The following is a 14,129-nucleotide window of genomic DNA, read 5'->3' as shown; positions in this document are numbered from 1 at the left end:
CAGGGATTTTAAGTTACGATGTTTTTAAGAATAAAGAATTTCCTGAGCTGTTGGTAATGTGGATCATGTTTAACCCCTTACCAGGCACACTGCCACATACAGCTGGAGGCCATAAAAAACATTCAATTTACCACATGTATCTCCATAAGCATTCCACAACAGAACAAAACAATTTCCACTCCATAACAAGACAGCCAGGAAGCTGTCGGACAAAACATCCATAAGTGTACAGAGACACGTGCACACACATTTACTGCAATCAGGCTCTTACTTGATTGTCTCTTGCTGGGTATCCATGATAACCTGAAGTCAGAGGCTCGTTCTGCAAGACAAGAAAACAAAGAATGAGTGTAGTGGTTGCAGGGAATAAAACCCAAGGAATTATATGTCTGCCTTAACTCAGCCAAAAACAAGAACCTGCATGAAATGGGGGAAGAATGAGCTAAGATTAAAGTATTCTGCTAACTTCCTATTTTCCCTGTAAGCCACTATGCTTAAAATTCATTTTCAACTGCATATGCCAAATTGTTCAGAAGGAGAAGAAAAAAAAAAGAAATCAAAGCCATAAAATAAGCGTAAACTAACCCTACCTTACCCTCTGTAATTTCAGTTGTGTGTAATTCTTGTAATTTTCCAAAGAATTTTTATATGCAAACTTCATTTACCATCATGAAAACTGAACAAAAGAGAACATAAAATTACAGAAGCTACTGCCCACCTTGCCCACTCTTGAAGAAATGTTTCCCTAAACATTAGCCATTAAAGTGTCAATTTTCTCCTTTTCAAAACTATACTAACAGTTTAACATGAACTTAAAAGGCAGTCAGTGTAACTTCAAACACCCCAGCAAGCCTGAGCAATACCTCACACACTCCCGACAGGAAATCAATCCTCTTAGATTTTTTCTTCCTTCACCCCAGAAGGGGCTCTAAGCCTACATGTTTTGTGTTATTGGCAGCCCCGTCACCCTGCTCCGCAGGAATATATGAACCTCCAACACTTTTGGAATTTCTCCATGAAATTCCCAGACTTGTCTCTATTTTAGCAGCGCAGTGGGGATTAATGTAACATACTTCACGACACTTCTGAAATGTTTTATTTCTTTTTCTTTATTTTCTGTTACTCTCCCTCCAACACCTCCTATTCAAAACGGGGAGAGGGTACACACACACACCCCATGAGTGCATCTTTCTCTCTGGGTGGAGGATAAACTAAACTAGACAAAGCCTATATCAATTCCACCCTGGTACCCCCGTGCATTCATGAGCAACTCCCAGCAGAATGCTAGCAGCAGGAAAGGAGGCAGCCACCCTCCACAATCAGTTTTTAAGTCTGTTCCTATCTCTTTTTATGACTTGCAAGGAGGAACTCATAAGTCAGCCCTGCACTTTCTCCAGCAGCTCGTGGGGAAGGGTGGGGAGAGAAAGGCCCAAGGGGAAGACCCTGACAAAACACAGCAAAACAATCCCAAATTGTCAAAAGCAAAGACATTCTGGGCATGAAGCTGACAGAGATGTATGATCGCTGTCAGGAAGAGTTTTTGTTGAGATGTTTTGGGTTCTGTGCTGTGATATTTGGGTTAAACAGGCCAGCTCCTACCAGAGAGAGGTCTTCTGCCCTACACAGAGCATTTGGTTGCTGGCACAATTTCACAGTTTACACAAGAGCACTTTAACACAACTTCTGCTAAAAAGGAAGGTGCTAATATTTCAATACAGGGACTAGCAATCCTATTTTAAGTTTGTATTTGTCCTCCCCCTCTTCCTCTTTACCTTAAACCTGCCCAAGGGATTCTCCATGGAAACTTGCCAGGAAACACCCAGCCTCTCCTAAGGCTCTCACACTAAAGCTACCGTAGCAGGCACAGTATGAGAGCTTCAAGGACAACAAAACTTCTGGCAGCCAGTGTTTGGGGATTAACAGTAATTAATTACATTGACGACCCTGTGAGTCTCAAATACTAATAGCCAGCAAGCAGGTAAAGCACAAAACTCCACAAATAATACAGAAACAGAAGGAAAGACACAGAAGTTAGAAGAAGCAAGTGCAAACTGACAGCTACAGCACCACTCAAAGCTTTTGGGTTTTAACTGTGAACTTAATTAAAAACCAAGCAACATCACAATGAAAACACACGGCTAGTACTTTTGTCCCCCAGTGTAAGTACACATTATAAGAAAGTACTGTGATTGTTTCTCCTACACTACAGTTTACCAACTGTCCTGGTTTTGGCTGGGATAGAGTTAATTTTCTTTCTAGTAGCTGGTATAGTGTTATGTTTTGGATTTAGTATGAGAACAATGTTGATAACACACTGATGTTTTCAGTTGTTGCTAAGTAGTGTTTAGACTAAGTCAAGGATTTTTCAGCTTCTCATGCCCAGCCAGCAAGAAGGCTGGAGGGGCACAAGAAGCTGGGAGGGACACAGAGCAGCTGACTCAAACTGGCCAAAGAGGTATTCCATACCATGGGATATAAACTGGGGGGAGTTGGCCGGGGTGGGGGGAATCACTGCTCAGGAACTACCTGAGCAGCAGTCGGCAAGTGGTGAGCAATTACAAACCAAGTGATGCACAATGCATGTTCCACTTCTTTTATTATTATCATTTTATTATTATTGTCATTAGTTTCTTCCTTTCTGTTCTATTAAACTGTCTTTATCTCAACCCATGAGTTTCACTTTTTTCTTCCTCCAATTCTCTCCCTCATCCCACTGGGGGGAGGGGGGGAAAGTGAGCAACTGGCTGCATGGTGCTTAGCTGCTGGCTGGGGTTAAACTTAGATACAAGTGCCATAAATGTCCACCTTGTATCAGGAAATAACGGTCTTCTCTTAAAAGACCATTCCAGGTACACTTTTAACAGTACTTGTACACACACCTGCAAGGTCAGTACCTCAAACATGCTTATGCGCCAGTCTCTCTCAAGACCTTGGAAACCAGAAAGATTTCTACACAGAGAACAAGGGATAAATGGAGAAGTTGCCCCTACAGATACTAAAGATATGGGCAGTGAACGCAGCCAGAAAGTTATAAAGAAGAAAGGAAAAAGAAATCATTATTTTGAGGATGATATTCTTCACAACAGGGACTAACAAAAGGGACTATCACAAGGCTGTGGCAGAAAAGACAAAACCGAACTTTGTGGGGTTTTCCTGAAGTCAAAGGACCTGGATGCCCAGAAACCACCTCTAGACACAGAACGGTTTCTTAAGTAGAAGCAAATCATAAAAGTGTGAAAAGGAAGAGAAAGACAATTACACAGATCAAGGGCAGTCCACAGTACATAGGAGGTCAGAAAGAAACATGAAATATTGAGTGGAAGGAAAAAAACAAACAAACAAACAAAAAAAACCAAACCACAGCCAGCAATCTCCACTTTGTTTTTTGGAAGACAAACTCCACAAATCATAGACTAAAAATGTTTGAGGGATATGGTTGCATCAGAAGGTAAAAGAAGAGGTGAAAGGAGGTTACATTAGGAAAGTGAAAGTTTGGAGAAAGCAGAGGTTAGAAAGAGGGTAGCAGCTGGAGCATTAAGGTCACAAAAAGGCCAAAGATATCTCTGCTTTCATACAGCAATGCTACCACCAAGTACTGAACTCTTTGGAAAATCCCCGCTGTGCGTATCATTGCTCTAATTGAACTTAACTCTCCCAGAGAAGGCAGGAAGCGCCTAGGGAAACCATCTCCCGCCAATAATCTCCAGTGCTGCCAATTTTACAGGTCACTAATAGTGAATCCGGGGCCTGCTGCATGATTATTCCATATGGAGTTTGCTTTTGTTGAAAACTAAACAGAGCAAGAAGTGAAAGCGTTAAACTCCTGCAACTGGAACAGGACAGTCCAGCAACATCCAGACAGAAAACCCCATTAGTTAGCGGGCGATCTAAGGCAGCAGAGGCTGGCGATACAGCTCAATCTCCTCCTCTGCCTGCACATGCACAAAACTGATCTCACAAAGTGGAATCAAAAAGAGAAAGAGGGAAGGTTTGACGCAGATAAATACCCTGCCCACAAACACAGACAGACCCTGCGTCCTAGCAGCAGCCTGGCGGGAGAGGGAATCCCCAGATAACTCCATCTCTCTTGCTGCTCCCTCCTGCCAATTACATTTTTCTTTTGATACCAACATGCAACCAGACATTCGTAAAGAAATTGAGTTGGGCAGTGCTAGCCTGCAAAATCAAATCGAACTGACACTGGGATGTTTCATTACCTTGTTTACCACTGAAAGGCATTTCTCAGGTACTTGCGATTTGCTTTGGGGTGGGGAGAAAAAAAAACCTAGAAGCTAATACAGCACATCAGCTTTCTGCAACACATACTGTGATTTTATTCAAACCGTATTGACAATCTCACGCATGGGCTTCCACACTTCTGCAGGATGTGTGAGCATTGTGGTTGTACCCCAGTAATAGCCTCTGTGCCAGCCAACTGGATTTAACAAGACTGAAGTCCTGAAACTTAGTCAAACCCACTAAGCCTTTAACCCAACCCCCCCTTTACTTCAAATTTTCCCCTTCTTTAATTTCCCAGCCTTACTAATACATGTTCTTTTCCACTGGCATTTGCAATAGTAAGGTCTGCCGCAAGCTGCAAGCCACAGGTACCACCTCAGGTCACAAGGTAAACACAGTACAGCCATTTGCAGATGACTGAAAAGCAAAGGAGATAGATACTCCTGCACTAGCAGAACAGCCAGGCTTTGGGGTTGTCGGGTTTTTTGCCACCTCTCAACCTGGTAAATTTTAAAAAGTTGCTGAATTGGACACATCTTGAAAACAGAAGGACTTGTCAATAAACCAGAACACCAGTAAGAAGTGATCAGCTCTGCAGGTGCTATTAATTTATGAAAGGCCACAGAGGACTGGAGTAGAGTCAGTCCTCTGGAGGAAGTGTCACAGCTGTAACACATAATGGAAGGTCTTAAAATCCTCTTACCCTTTTCTTAAAAATAAAACTAAATTTTAGCTTAAAGAGGCAATAATTCTCTTTGACCTAACTTAACCCCAGAACAAATTAATTTTACATTATGGACTCGCCATTTTGCCAGACACAACAATTAGTGAGGCCTGATTAGCAATGGTTTCTTGACAGCCAAACTAAACCTATAACCTACAGATTAAAACTCTGCCAGTAGGAACTCTTAGCTTAGTGAGTTCATCCGTATTTCTCCTGCCAGAGAATCAATTCCTGCTGAATCAAAGCTTCAATCTGAAGCGTCAAGTCCTTTCAGTTGCACAGATAACCTCAGAAACATGACCAAGCAATCTCTTCCCTGGATCTGCGGCATGCCTGCTTTCCTGACAATGCTGGGAAAAGTGGAGTGAAGTTAACGCAAATCTTTCGAGTTTCACAACTGCCTCCTGGGTTCTGAGCAACAGCAGTAAAAACAACACGAGAACAGCTCATCTGCCTCTGCTTCAGTTGCCCCCGAGAGTTACCGGCGGCACAGCAGCCTGGTGGCTTGGACTGAAGTGGCACGGGAGAGCCCCAGCTCCAGAAAGCCAGAAACCCCTGGACTACACAGAGCAACGAAATACAGGCAACAAGAAATTACTTGTTCCTCCCGAAAGCAAAACGGGATTTTGAAGTGGAGAGATAGCACAAGCTACACATTTATCAGACACTTGTGCTAGACGAACAGAAGCCACTTTTCTAGGACACAGAGAGTAAGATGTTTACCCAAAAAAAGGCTGAAAACACTGCCAACTAAGCTATTGATCTGAAAGTGAAAGTTGCGAAAAAGTAAAGCTCACGAGCCAGGCAGAAATCCCAGCGCTGTTCACCACAGCCCAGTTGTTTCACCATCTTTTTTGCTTTACATCTTGCACAGCAGGAAAGACAGAAACTCTGTGCTGGGGGAGGGGGGGGGGGGGTGTCTTGAAAAAGGCTTTTTAGTGCTTTACTGTGGCAGAGCATTAGTAAAACTGTAAATGCCTTGACCTTCTTATCAGCTACCAAGAAAATAGGTAATTCTTCATTAGACCCTTACTTGCACAAATTATTGCATATAGACAAAAACAGAAATACCCATTTCTTTGTCCAAGTGCATCTGATGCATTCAGTCTGCTTTCTCAATTGCGTGTGCCATCTCCCTACCCCAAACTGTCTGTGGATAAAATTAATGGGAAAAGCAGCATCTAAGGCTGAATTACCGATTATTAATGAAAAACTGAACTAAAGTAGTTTTTAAATGGATCTTAATGTCACCCTTCTCCCTTGATACTTACCCTAATTTGATATATAGCTCTTGCTAATCACTCTGCAGTTCCAATAACTGCATCTATAGCGTGGGACGCTTCCCTTCAGCTGTCTTCACTTTCAATTAAACTTGCTCCCCGGCTTTGGCCAGTTTCCAGATGCGCAGACGTCATCTAGCAAAGGACTTCCATTTATTTGCTTCCTTGCTAGTGTCCTGACATCAACGACCTGCATGATTTTCTGGACACAAGTAGCAGGACTTAAATTTTACTCCTTACCCGTGCTTTTTTTTTTTTTTAAGTTTATTTGGGGATGAAAAGCCCACAATTTCGATAAAAGCCACCACACCAAGTACGCTGCATGTCACTGCCCTTGACGACTGGGAAGATGCACTCCAGCTAACACGGCCCTGGCTTCCCACGCCGGCCCGAATTACCGAGGCCACTTCTTGAGGGACAGAAAAACCACAAGTGCCGCCGCCAGCGCAGAGCTCCGGCCGCAGGAGGCCCGATGCCAGCGGCTGCCCCTGCGGGAGCAGGAAAGCGCCCACGGGCTCCCCGCTCTGGGACGGAAGCTGGGATGGAGGCCCATCCGGCCCCTCTTCCTTCCTGGAATTCTGGCCCCGTTGCCACAGCGACGGTGGCCTCCGGCCTGGCCCCCCACGCACTCCACTCCAGGTTTCCCCTTCTCCTAAAAATATCGTGTTTTCAGCAGGACGTTGGATGCGTGGGATGGGGAGAGCTCCCGTGCCAGGCCCTCGCCCCCTCGCAGGACTCCGGATCCCCCGGTGGGGATGGCTGATGGCGTTCCCCACCTCCGGCCTCTCACCCGCGCCGGACCCCCAGCAGAAGGGGGTCCCCGTCCTGGTTGCCTGCACCGGCCTCAGGGTTTTGCAAGCCCACAGCTCTCCAAAGCCGGACACCCACCTCTGCAGCGGGGACACGGCACCCCGCAGCCCCCGGCAGGCCGTAACCCGCCGCGGGGCCTGCAGGCCCCTCTTGGCCATCGTTAACGGGCAGGGCCCCAGCCGGAGGGAGGCCAGGCTGGCCAGAGGCTCCCCGGGCGGGAAGCCCAGTGACACAGTAAAGACGAGAAAGGAAGGTGATGTCAGATTAATAAAAATAGCCTTCTGCCCCGACTAGAGTTTGAATAGTTTGGAGCAATTAGCTGGGCAAGCCCACGAGGTGGGCAGCAAGACAGAACAGGGCGACTTTGGGGGAGGCTGCGTCCCTGTCCAACGCCCAAACGCATCAGTGCAGTTTTCTGTATTTGAAATACATATTTTCTTAACTCCAACCTCCTGGCGCTTCTGTTCTGCGAAACCCCATCTATACTACAGGAACCGTAACTGGCTGGTATAGCGCAAGCCGCAGAACAGAATACACACAAATACACATCTGACCAAACCACATAGGAAGATGGTATTTAAACTTTCAGGTCTGTTTAAAAAAATTCAGTATACAACAAGTTTACAAATGCACACTCAGGTTTTAAGCTGACAGTGTCCGTATGAAGTTACAATACAGATGTCTAATTTTGCAAAGAGAAGGGGGACTTTCATACACAAAAAGCACTTCCACAGCTAAAATGGAAGAGCTAAAATTGAAGTATTTACAGAGATTCTTTGTAACAATGCAGATTCTTCCCTGAGTTTGTTTTTTTTTTTCCCCTTTGTTTTTAAAATAATGGCAGTAGCTTTCTGGAGGTCAGAAGCAGCTTTCCACCAACTGGGTTTTTCATTTTCCAGATCAGCCAAGGGGTGTTTTGAGCTTCTCAAAGAGATGAGGTTTCATTAATTCAGTGTAATTTAAATGTGCAAAATACACACTTTTTTTTGGACTACATATGGCAGCATCCTCATACTGCTCCAGGCATAAAGGAAATACAGCCTGTCTCTGCTGGTCCATGACCTACGTTGGCAACAATAGATCCAGTACGAGTTAAAGCCCCTGGGAATACTGTGCACAGCGTGACGTCTATGATCCAGCAAATACAAGGACACTCTGCATGCACAGAAGTCAATAGCACAGAATATTGATTTCCCTGCTTTTTTACTAGGCAGAAGCATTTTAAAATGGCAGCTCATCTTCACTTCCATTCTTACTCAACAGGAACAGGACAGGGCTCATAACAAGGCTTTAAAATCCAGCACTGGGGGCACCTTTGGATGCCATAATTGTTACATGGGGCTGAAGAAGCATTTCACACATAATTCATGCTAAGCCACTCATTACAGGGCAACACGCTCACAGCATGAAAATCCAGCTTGCTCAAACACGATGGCTACAAGCTTTCGCAGGGTGAAGAGGACTACAGAGTTTTGCCTTAGTAGACAGCTTCATTGCTTCTGCTTTCTCAGAAAACAGGATGGAGAATATGGGAGAGGACAGGATGAGGGAGATGATAGACCTCAGATCCAGAAGGGAAGTCAGTTGATCACAAGCTTCTTGGCTGATTTTACAGATATTCAGAGGCTGTTGCTCAAAGGCTAAAAGGAAAGAAGAGTACTCCTACTTCCCAGAATAAAATTATAGTTGTTACATTACCTGCAGAAGAGAAGGCTGAAACTAATTTGTTGGTTGGGTGTGAAGAGGCTGTGATATAAAATAAAACCTGCCTTGCTTTTGGGGAAATTGGCACGAAAAAGAGATAGAGGCACAACAGCACATGACTCAGACGAAATCATGCTGTATACCAAGTGCTGCAGGCAAATAGGTGCAAGAGAAATTTTCTGTGCCCTGGACATGCTGGCCTGATTGCATAAGCTGCCCTAGATAGTTACAGAAATTATTTTCCCAGGTTTGCGTTACAAGACAGCTCCCCTTTCCCCAAAGACATAATTTCTTCGAGCAGTCTAGCCAAATACAGTTTCATCTCCAGGGCACTCCAAGTGCCCACAGCCAGCCTGAGAAAGGAGGGAAGCGAGGCAGGCAGGCTGACGGGCCAGAGCTGTAATGGCAAGGGGTTAAAAAGCCCAGAGGAGGGAGAAAGCCCAGGGCTTGGGGCACAGGGTGAAGAAAAAGCAGGCTTCAGAGCGCCTCGGCAGCCAGGGCTGTTTCTGATTAAGCCTGCAGGATTGTGGAGCTGCACAGGAAGCGCCAGGGGGGCTGGGGGTCTCGGCTGCCGCCATCCCAAACACACTAGAAATCTTTGTGTTCCAGCAGCACCATCTGGAAACAGTTAGAGAGAAACAACTCCCAGGCCTTCCCTCCCAAAATTAAAAAAAAAATAAAATAAAATAAAATAAATCCACTCTTAAGACCATTAAGCCTGGCCTCTTCATCCCCCTCCTGGAAAGCTCCTCTCCCTGCAACAGAGGGGAACAAAAGGGCATCTATAAAGGGGAACAAACCCCCTCGAGTGCTGCGAGGGCAACTTGCACAGCGTGGCAGCCCCCTCTGCTCATGAGGGGCATCCCAAAGTGGCATCACAAGGGACAGAAAAAGGCCAAACCCTCCGTCTCCTGGGCAGCACACTGCTGCAGAAGCGGCCCTCGTGAAAGAGCATCCAGGGCACTAATTTCACCTCGTAAGATGAACATAGGGAAAACACAGCAAGTCTTTCCACAGCTAGAATATCGCCAAATGGGAGCCACGCATGTTGAGGGCTCATCCTGAATTTTGGCCCCTTGGAAGCTCTCATTTCTGTGCCATAAATTAGCGCATGGATGTGAGCGAACCCACTCCAGCAGAGATGAGTATTCCAGACACACGCAAGAGATTTAATTCTGTTCTTAAGAGGACGGAAAGACCACAATGCGAAGCACATAATCGTGGCGATGCTCCCCTGCTGCCTTGGAGGTACGAAGAATCAAAAGGGCGACAGAGACTGATCCAGCCATTTCCAACTCCCAAAGGGCTCCTTCCAGTAAGGACTGGGACAGCCCATTAGTGCCTCAGTACATGTTCCGGAGACAAAGAGGGTGTCTGTCTCCAAAATGCCATTCACCAGTATTTTAAAAGGTAAAAGGAGAGGTCATGACTGTTGAATTTTACCAGAATAAATCCCCATGTAACAGTTTATTAGAGAGGTACTCCCCTTGCAAGGGTTGCTATCTCCACAATGATGTAAAGCCTGCAGGACTTTTACCCTTCCCTCCTTGCTTTTACCTTTATTCACCTCTCCCCCACACATCAGTATTTTTCAGGGTTTTTCTTCTAATTAGGCAGCCAAGTGCTACACGCTTGCCTATAAAAATGTAGAAACATATCAAAACAAAATCAAAGCTAACCTTTCCACATCCCAATTAAGCAATTACATATGAAAAGTAACATGAGCGATTCCTGCTATATAACACAATGCCATTCCACTACAGAAAACACCCCTTTGCTTTTCTCCTTACTTCCACCCTGTAACTGAGTGCCATCTCTTTACAGGCCACAGACAGTCTGGATAGGATGTGGCCACATGCCAAGGCCCTCTATAACCGGAGTGCAATTCAAAAAAATTTTAAAAAGCCTTAAAATAACAGGTTTTCTCAGCCATTAACCAAAGACTCCTTGGAATCCACTTCTGTTATACAAACCTCCTCACTGCTGCTGCAAAGCTAACTATTGCTAAACATGACTGCCCCAAGATGCCAGCATGGTTGCTGTGGTCGCACCTCTCGACTGAGTATATAAAAAGAGAGAAATCCTGCCTAAGCTACCAGAAATACCCACCCTAGACAAACTGTCCAGTATGGCAGGCTATAGCAGATGCCCCAACCTAGCCAAATAACTTATGCTGGAGGAATGAAGCATCCCCGTGCAGGCAATGGTCACAGCTAGAAAGGGTTAAAACAGGGAGCAAGCGAGCACTAATCAAAGAATCTCCTTCCCTCCCAAAGGAGGGACACCTCCTCTAAGGAACAGTTTTGAGAGGAGTTTCAGTACGTGCTTTGTTTCAAAATTTTAAGAGAAAGGAAGAAAGACCTGCCCTTCATTTGGAAGGCTGCATCCAAAAAGTCAGGAGAGTGCTATGCAAAGAGAGGAAGATTCAAAACAAAACACCACCCAACCCAGCTATAGGGACAAAACAGGCATTTACAGTAAGTTACTGTTTCCATTTCATTGCACACAGAAGCAAGGCAAGTCACTCTGAAGGCGTTTCTAAGAAGGATTGTGTTACTGTGGAGAGCAAAATTATCCAGCGAGGTATCTGTAAGTGGTCTGAATTCTCCAGTTTGGCCCAGATGGGAGCGCTAGCCTTGCTTATAAGGGAAAAGCTGCTGCTGCTGCCGCCTGCATTCTACGCAGAAGGGCCAAGAACTTTATGTATTAATGGAAAAATGAAGTAAGAGACTGCCAGCAGTCTCAGGCATTGGATATTCTTATACTATTGTACATCCCGTGTTTAAATATGGCCATCAACCACAAAAATAAGATTGCAATTAAACAGCAAGAGGTCATACGAACAAATCAGACCTGTGAAAGCTCAAGACAGGTGCCAGAGATCTTTGCGGTGACTGCAGCATTAAAGCACCAGGCTGCTGCACCCCGGGCACCTCGAAGGCTGCAAGGCCTGGGTCTGCTGAACAGGCAGGAGATAGACACAGTTCTTGCTTGCAGCATCCCGCAAGCCTGCAATGCACTTCTCTCTTTTTACCAGCTTTAGGTTTAGTTAAAGCCCAGGAAGTCCTCAGAAACAGCACACAATCTCCTTACAGAGCCTCAGTTCCACCCTATTGTCTTTACAGATAGTCTGAAGCCACTGGAAAATGACCCACAACCCCCCCAGGAGGTCTCAAAACCCCCAGATTGCACAATCCTGCCAGCACCACACAAAAGCATCAAAGCCCCCTCCCTTCTCCGCCTGCAAGACAATGTAATAAAAAAGCCTCTCTACCAGCAGTGGAACTAACCGAAACTAGTTCCTTGCAGATTTGTACCCTCTGGCCCCCCGGCTGCTTCCCGTCCCAGCCTCCTGCAGCTATAACCACAGCCCCCCTTACCGTGTCCCCTGCCATGGTCCTGCCAGGCAGAAGGGAGCACACACCATGGCATGGCCAAACCGATCCATCCACCTGCTCCATATGCAGCGCGTAATCCACAAGTCCGGACCACCTTGCCCTCCGTGGGGCACTTGTCTGTGCATCTCTGCCTGCCCCCACACCATCAACATTTTTCACGAAGCTTTTAGGAAGGCAATAGCATTACAATTCTACCAACTTTTAAATGCGATTGAAATTACCACTTGGTTTCTAAGTGTGCACATACAGGAAGGGATTGTCACAGCACATTCACCTAATGCTTGTTTCCGTCACAATTTAGTCTGAAAACCTCTTCTGTGTGCAATCCCTGGAGACTTCTTTGCATCAAGAAGTTACATTTCCCTCCGTGAGCCTACAACAGATGAAATGCAGAACAGAAGAGATCTAAAAACACTCAGCTCCTGAAATTACAGCATCCTGTATCTTCCTATGCAGCACATTCATGTGAAGGAAACAAAAAAGGGAGCCACTCTCCCACTGAATGCATAAGCATCTTAAATTAGATACAGAGAAACTGGCAGTATAGCAAACCCCTGAACTGGAGCACCGTGGCAAACAGCAGACGAGAAGGCCAGTCAAAGCTTCAAACCATGCCAAAGAACCACTTGCCTTTTTTTTTTTTTCTCTCAAGGTTTCTTTGTAAATACAGCCAACATTTTATTCAAAGCTCTAGACAGTTGCAGCTCTATAAATTCAATTCTACTTGCTCCTTCCTTCTGCACACTTGGTAACAACTGCTCGGCCCAAGTATAAAGAGATTAAAACTCAACTCCCTTGAGCTACAAAGTGATACAAACCTTCCAAGAGCATGGTTTTTACAGTCAGATTAAGTCAACCTCAAAAAAAAAATCACACTACCAAAGTGAATCACCCTGATTTTTCCATTCCTGCTCCCAAATCTGCAACCCTACCTCATCTCTTGCATGCACAGTAGAGATCACAGAAGAACACGGCAAGTCAGACCAGCTTGCTGATCCTCCTGAAAACTAATCCCTCAAAAAGGAGAAGGATTAGCTTCATGAACAAAGGTGGTCACTACAGGCCACGTAATCTCTAACACCTGTACACGGGAGGGTGTAGGACCACATGGTCGGCATCAGGGAGAAGGCAGGGCTCCTCTTTCAAGGAAAGCATAGTTTTAGATCAGCTTAAACCAGTGATGAAACTGCAACAACGTGAGCTTTGCTGACAAGTCTCCTTCTTAGAAACTTACCAATCCTTGACCTCCATGCATTTCAGAGCCTTTTACATAGGCATCTCTAACACTGCTTTAAGATTCAGAGTTTTTACTCCCTTGAAGAATTGATCAAAAGAAACATCAAGCAGTCATCTGAGGCAGCAGAAGAAAGTCTTATTTCTGATCACATTTCACGGCTTCCCTTCCTCATGCCAAAACGTCTCCACTACTGTATGGCCTAACCAGATATGCGTGATGTTTGCTCATTCTTTTCTCCTTTCTTCACCCTTCGGAAGCAGGGAGCAACTCAAGTCTGCTGCTGCTCTACCAAAGACTGGAGCTGCTTAAGTGAGCTTGCACAAGCAAAGGGATGCTCTGCAGATAGTAGCCATGGGTATCCAAAACAAAGCTGTCATGCTTTGTCTGTTAATTATTTACAGAGTTGTGAGAATCCAGGAGGGAAAAGGCAATTTTATCGACTAAATTTACCCACACTTAGTAGCTAGTTTTCAGATCAGTAATTGGGGAGGACCTATAAAAACAGATGCTAACTTTTTTTCCCCACTGAATCTGCAAAAACACACACAGACCCCTTCTGTTTTCAGTGCTTTGGATCTGTGACCTCCACGACTTTCAGACAAAAAGCACTGCACTTTGCTACAGGCCCATATACCACTGTCACAAAGAGATGCCAAAGATTTGGCAAGACCAGCTGCAGAAGTATTGGCTGACACTGATTCTGGGGAGGATGTTGATGGTAGGATGAGGCACGTAGA

The 14,129-nt window shown here is 45.3% G+C and overlaps 1 protein-coding gene across 16 annotated transcripts in view; it reads right to left on the bottom strand.

Annotated features, from left to right (window-relative positions):
• Positions 1 to 14,129, bottom strand: part of RBFOX2 (RNA binding fox-1 homolog 2) — a 177,530-nt gene that overhangs the window by 139,664 nt on the left and 23,737 nt on the right. For all 16 annotated transcript variants that reach the window (XR_012653558.1, XR_012653563.1, XR_012653565.1 and 13 more), the window contains exon 2: positions 272 to 322. Coding sequence is in view for 7 of the 16 variants with exons in the window: in XM_075050972.1 (XP_074907073.1) it covers positions 272 to 322 (51 nt within the window). In the remaining 9 variants the exon portion in view is untranslated. The remainder of the gene's footprint in view (positions 1 to 271; positions 323 to 14,129) is intronic.

Source organism: Buteo buteo, chromosome 19, assembly GCF_964188355.1.
Source record: "Buteo buteo chromosome 19, bButBut1.hap1.1, whole genome shotgun sequence".
NCBI lineage: Eukaryota > Metazoa > Chordata > Aves > Accipitriformes > Accipitridae > Buteo > Buteo buteo.
Note: the sequence above shows the minus strand (reverse complement) of the source record. Positions and strands in the feature narration are given on the sequence as shown.